Source organism: Corylus avellana, chromosome ca10 (assembly GCF_901000735.1).
Source record: "Corylus avellana chromosome ca10, CavTom2PMs-1.0".
NCBI lineage: Eukaryota > Viridiplantae > Streptophyta > Magnoliopsida > Fagales > Betulaceae > Corylus > Corylus avellana.
This window is the reverse complement of record NC_081550.1, coordinates 4,588,817-4,595,561: the sequence shown is the minus strand read 5'-3', so window position 1 is coordinate 4,595,561 and position 6,745 is coordinate 4,588,817. Positions and strand designations below refer to the sequence as shown.

At 34.4% G+C, this 6,745-nt stretch overlaps 1 protein-coding gene across 1 annotated transcript; it reads right to left on the bottom strand.

The window, feature by feature from the left end:
• Window positions 1-200: 200 nt before the first annotated feature.
• On the bottom strand, window positions 201-6,485 carry LOC132163919 (uncharacterized; the record flags this gene model as incomplete). Its single annotated transcript, XM_059574295.1, is given in 8 exon segments — window positions 201-692; window positions 813-972; window positions 1,080-1,169; window positions 2,240-2,274; window positions 2,688-2,768; window positions 4,874-4,930; window positions 5,123-5,227; window positions 6,319-6,485. Coding segments are annotated over 8 exon segments (815 nt in total), but the record flags the coding sequence as incomplete, so codon positions are not given.
• Between the last annotated feature and the right edge of the window lie 260 nt (window positions 6,486-6,745).

Genomic DNA, 6,745 nt, shown 5'->3' with positions numbered 1-6,745 from the left:
TTAATCTAGTATTAGAGTAGATGTTTTGAATTCAAACCTTATATTAATCATTCACCTCCAATTTCAATTAAAATATCTCACGTGTTAAACCTCATTTAGTAAGGGTGATTTTGATCCCACACGTGACGAGGCAATATTATAACATTAATTAAATAATTAAATTTATCATTTCTTATAAGCTTAAGCTTTTTGAATAAGTAACGATTTAACATGATATTAAAGCCAAAGATCCTGAATTCAAACCTTCTCTACATCATTCACCCCCAATTACAATTAAATATTTATCGTATTATGCCTCACTTATTAAGATGTGAGGAGAAGTATTAAAATATAAATTAGATAATTAAATTTATCTCTTCCTATCAATATGAACAGGCCAACCCACCTACACCAGCTCCACAAAATATGTCATTTCACTTTGGACATCTTGAAGTTGCTTTCCTCATTTGAATCTGGTTACTGAATTCAACATATGTAGACTTGCAAAGGAAGTTCAACTCATAACCTGTTCGACAGTTGACTTCTGTAAAGCATCTAACCCTTCTTTTCAAAAATTTAAGATTATCAATATTTTAGTCACGTGAGCCATCTCCATTTTCTGGAAAGACAAATTGCAGGTCCTCATTATCTCTATACACTTGAACAAGAGCAGCAGCTTTATAGACAAACATCCCAAACATGGCTGGCACAAGCTGTGATGAACACAAGCAACTATAAATGATGAATTTTTCTATTTTAAGCTTCAAGGGCATTTTAATGATCAGTCAACCTATGGGAATCAGGACACTTTTCATGACACTAGAAATCATTACCTGGAAATCAAAGAAGTCATTGGCAAAATACTGATGAGACAGGATCCACAATCCATATATTGCGGCAGGGATCACAAGTCGTGGCGATGAAAGAGCAATCCCACTACCTTTAAATGATTTCTCTATAGAATCCTTAAGGTCCTCACTTCTGATTCCAATTCTGAATTAAAAGGGGATATGTTTTAGTTTAACCCAAAAAACAGTAACAAAGAATGTTCCACAATGGAAAATGAGATGAATAGATCAAGAAAGAAGTTTCAGTCATACTTCTTTGCCTTCTTTTGCCTGAAAACTAGTGGAACAGTTTCTCTAGATAGGGTGTCCGCATGTTGGTATAAGAGCTGAAGGTACAAGCAGCTGCAATGAAAATGATGTCAGTTAAAATACAAGAATAAGCATGAATAACATGGCGTACTAAAATATTGTTAACAAAATCAACAAGTTTTTCTTCTCTTCTTTCTTCTTGAAATGATAAATTATGTGAAAACAGTATTAATTCCGTTCAGCTAAACAAATTTATTAAAAAGTGCAGGGGTGCAACCCAAGTACATGGAACATATACAAGAGAAGGACGCCCATCTAGATCTAGAACGATGAATAAGAGAGCAAAAATCTATAAAGCTAGAGATATCGAAAAGGGCATTAACGGAATTCCACTCAAAGAGTAATTTAAGAAAACAAAGTTGTAACACCAAACTCGTCTCTTTGCAATCTTCGAAAATTGAGCATTTATTTCTCTCCAAATGCTCCACATCAAACAAAAAGGGATTACATTCCACACAATGTTTAAATCATTCCGACAAAATCCTCTTTTCCAGCATGCCAAGAGCTTTACCACCCGTCCGGGCATAATCCACTTTACTCTAAATATCTAAAACGCCATATTCCACAACTATCTTGCAATCACAGGGAAGAAAAAGGTGATCAGGAGATTCCCCACTCTTTTCATACATAGAACACCAATCCATCACTAAAATGTGATGCTTGCGGAGATTGTCCATCATGAGAATGTTTCCTAGAGATGTTGTCCAAGTGAAAAAAGACACCCTCAAAGGAGCCCTAGACCTCCAGATGCTCTTCCAAGGGAAAAGGGAGTCAACAAGTCCATAGAAAATCTTTATTAACTAGGTTGAAGCTAAAGACGCCAATGAGTCCATAGAAAATCTATACCTCCAAACATTACTGAATCTATGCATGCAAACGTGTTTAACAAAGGAAGAGAAATAACCATATCTGTCATGTGAATGTTTGAAGAGATGATCTGGTTAAACATGTCACCCAAAAGAAAAATATTTCAATCAATCTTATTTCCTTCATTTGAGTCAAATTCAAATTTTGGGGAATCATTACGAATTCAGAGAACTGTGGTTGATCAAGCCATTACTTCAATTAAACAATCTCAACATATAAATAAAAAATGTATATACCTGAAAAGAACTCCTGCCGCGTAACTAATAGCCGTCTGTGAAGTGAAGAAGCACATCAGTTCTTTATAAGCACAAAAAACGACATTTCCAGAGATGTTTACAAGAAAACAGAAGATGCTCTAATTAGTCGCTGTCAGGACAAAAGAAAAGGTGAGAAGCAAGATGAGTTAGAATCACTATGGTAAGATTCCAGATATTCATGTATGGTCAATCCTACCAGCAGTTAAAGAAAGCATAACTTTTTTTTGACATGAAAGAAAGCATAACTAACATGGTATAAAAGCTCTAGAAAAGCGTAGTTTGGTAAATATTTTTTATTTTTAGGTGAGTGTAATTTGGTGGAATCTTCCAAAGTTAAATGGTAAATTTTGTTTCTCATGAATTGAAGCATCTGTGTCGCTAAACTTCGAAAACTATAGCTCATTTTTTCTTCATGGTAAAATGTTACCTGGACTGAGAAAACTATCAAACAATACCCACTGCATGCTGTTCCAATACCAACAGATAAAAGCATCATCTCCCTCTTTATCTACAAAAGAAAGCACAAAAATCAGCATCCTCTCCAATATTTGAAGAATTGTGATTATGGTAAAGTGATTCAGAATACCAAAAAGACATAATAGAAACCAAAATGGGCCTGGTTACTATTAGGAGACTTAATTGAAGGAACTTCACATTCAAAAGAAACTCATATCAACATAGCCTTCTCCCCGCAATTGGGATAATATTTCATTTTAACACAAAGAAGTGGTAAAAGGAAGCAAAAACTCAAAGTGAAACTCTGCAGCTGACAACAATTCTTTTTATCCTGAAATTCTTTAGGGAAAGAAAATAACAACAGCAGCTCCTAAAAGAAATATTATCTAATGTGTTTCAGAAATAATCTTCACTGCCAAAACTACAAGTATCTATAATAAAAACCCTCTCTAGTTTCCTATACAGCAATAATTGATGTTAAATATAGGTGAACATGCACAATGCACATGGGTAGACCAATCTATTCAACTTCAGCAGACAACAATAAGTTGACACATAGCTTTCTGCAAAGAAGTATACTGTACAGGAAGGTGAATTTGACAGTATACGACCATTCAATCTTTTGGGAGCACAACACAAATTCATTGAAAAGGGTACAAAAACAAACTTGGTGGAAGAGTCAAGATGGTGGAAAGAGACGTGACAATTACGCTTTCTTAAAATATGGCTCATAGAACTCAGTGGCATAAAAAGAAATCGGCTTGTTGATTGATGAAAATTTACAAGTATCAATCCTAAAATGATTGTCCATCATGTGTTCCATGACAGCCTCTCACAAGTAACCATCTTAGGATACCTATTCTCATATTTGAACTTGCAACATCTAGCCTCCCACATATGCGCTCTTTTTGTTAAATAATTACTTATCCCAAAAGCTTAAATTGATAGGAAAGAGTGAAATTAATCATTTAATTAATACTTTAACATTCCCTTTTATGCGTGGACTCAAACTCTCCCTGAACAAGTGAAGCTCAACATGTGGAATATTTAATTAAAAAATAAGAGTATATTGTGAAGTCATGGTTCAAATTCAGAACTTCTGCTTTGATACCATATTAAATCATCACATATCCCAAAATTTTAAACTGATAGGAATAAGTAAATCTAATCATCTAATTAATACTTTAACATTTTTAATGAGTTTTTTTTTAAAAAAATAAAATAAAATAAATAAATTGACATAGAATGTGAGTAGTTTCTTTTAATAACCCAACACCATTTAAAAGAAACCATGCTGTCTTATAAGGTTTGCACTTTAACTTGATAACTTCACCCTTCCTGCTTCAGTTTTATAGCAAAATCCCTCTCAGTTCACTTCACTATCTCCTCATTTGAACTGAAGTTACAAACTCGTATCCATGCATATGCCTTAGTTCATCCTAAGAGCATGCCATATATCATGAGCAATATTTTCAAAGATTTTCAACTACCTGCCCATTTGTTATTCAGAAAGCTGGATCCCCTCAACAGAATTGTCTGACTAATTGAAAAGAACAAGTCTTCACAACACATATATAAACCCACAAATTACCTAACCAAAATAGACCCAAAACATATCATGTATCTTGCCATATCTTGGATTGATTGAAATTATTCCTAACTGAAATGCTGCCAGCTCCACTACCCCACCCCAGAAAAGTGGGAAAGAATAGAAAATATAAAGGTTCAGCTGCATAGACGGTGAAGACGAATCATGTTTTACGTGAGCATAATAATCTCATTACACACTCTTTGATGGGAAAAGGATCCTCTCCATTTCCTCCATTTAGTGCATTTTGAAGGGTAGAGTTGTCAAAAGTTTTAATGATGGTAGTGCATTTAATGCACTTCCCTTCAAAATGCACTAAATGGAGGAAATAGAAGGGATTTGAAATGGAGAGGATCCTTTTCCCTCTTGATGAACTAAAATAGACAAAACCCAGAACCATTGACTTCACAAAAGTAAAACACCCCCTCAGAAAAAACAAAAAATCAGCAGCATACACAGCAAATATGGCAGTAGTACATTGAATTGAGGGACCATAATAGAGAAAACCTCACATCACTGACTTTGCATAAAAGACCAAGGAACATACTGAGTAAGAAAAAGTATCATACCGCTTCATATTGGAGAAGGTTCAATTTCTTCCGTCTTTCACTATCATCCCTCAATGCCTGTAATTGCAAATATAGTTTAGTAACAACTGAAAAAAATGCGTCATTCTCTGAACAAACCTTTTATATTCCTTACTTATATTCATTTTCCTTTTTTCCTTTTCTTTTAGGGGCTGTAGGGTGAGGGTCGATGAGGTTACTAAACATAAATCGACAGTACCAATATAAAAAAAAAACCAACTAAAAGCGTACCTTAGCAATGGCTTTCTTATTGACTGGTGCAGAGATGTCACCTGATACCCATTCATTGGCTCTTGACAGTTTTAAAAACCCACCATCATTATCCCCTTCCAAGACCTGTAAATAGAAGGGCCATTAAAAAAGTGAATGAATTTGCTTGTTCACATATATAATTTTGAAATACAAATACAACAAGATTTTGCAATTAAAGTGAGCAAGTTCAGAAGAGTACAAGGACAAGAACTACTGAAGTAGATAGGCACATTTGAGTTAATAAAATCGAGAAATTGTTTGAGATCTGATTGAAAAAAATAAAAATCAATAGATTGTCCCACTAAATAATGCTGAAATTTGAACTTATGAAGTACCCGAAGTTGCAATAAGTATCTACAGTGCAATTAAGTACTTTCCACTTTGATAAGGACCCTCCTTCCCTCTATTGAGTTCATTACATTTGGCAATGGTTTAAGTAGTCAGAAGCCATTCTCACCAGGCTTATGCTTCAAGCTATATGCATCCGACCATGCTTCAGGAACTTCAATACTTAAATCTTGCTTAAAACTAATGACTCAATCATAAAGGTTCCAAAGAAGATGGATAAAGAATGGAGGAATAGTCTAGAAGTCTTGAAGCACTTATTGTCAAAGAACAGAGGCATGTCTGCGCTTTGAGATTCCACCAAGCTATTCAATTTGGCCTGTCAAGTTCTAAGAACTCTAATACACATAATTATCTTATGCAATAATTTCAAGTAATTCCTAAAAAAAAAAAAAAAAAGAATCTTCATCTTGCAGTCTGAGGGACTCTAGGAATGATGATGAGTAATGGGACAATAGAACAAGCATTCTCATCCATAAATATTGTTACAATAAGACTTTGCAACAAGATGGAAGATAATTTTCTTACAAATTATCGAGTTATCTACATTGAGGAATAAATTGCTGAAAATTTTAGCACAAAAATAATAGATGATTTATTTTCTCTAAAACATCGTCAGGTCCCACTATTATAAGAAATTTGTGTTCTTTTTATCTATATATCTATGCCCAAGTTGACTTAATAGACTTTCATATACTCTTCTCTAGAGAGCACTTCACTCTCTCCGATTCTTTTTTTTTTTTTTTTTTGAGAAGGATTGTGGGGGGGGACTGCAGTTTTTTGTTATATGCCACACAATTAAACCAAAAAAAAAAAAGTTCTCACTGTACCTGCCCTGTTTGTTGAGGAGTTTCAGCAGGTTCAACAGCATCAGCATCAACAAATTGCTTGACCTCACTCTGCCAAAATATATCAGAAGCTTTCGATATAAAATCTCCGCTTAGTTTTCTCTCCTTAAAGAACATTTGCAAAACATCCTCTTCTACAACTCCACTAACTGGAAATCAAGAAAGTAACAAAGCCAATCAGCTTGCAGTAACTTGGTGAATTTGGCAAAGGTGAAAAAGCAGCTAGCAACCATGATCACACAAGGAAAATGCAATTCAATGCGAGAAAGGAAAAATTGAATGATGAAGTATTATAAATAGAAACAAGTCCCCACTATTTACTCGGTATCAAAGCTGCAACATGGGTCTCAGAACTCAAAGATAGCCTCCACAGTATCAGTGCAGAATTCATACATAAATTTTTAATATA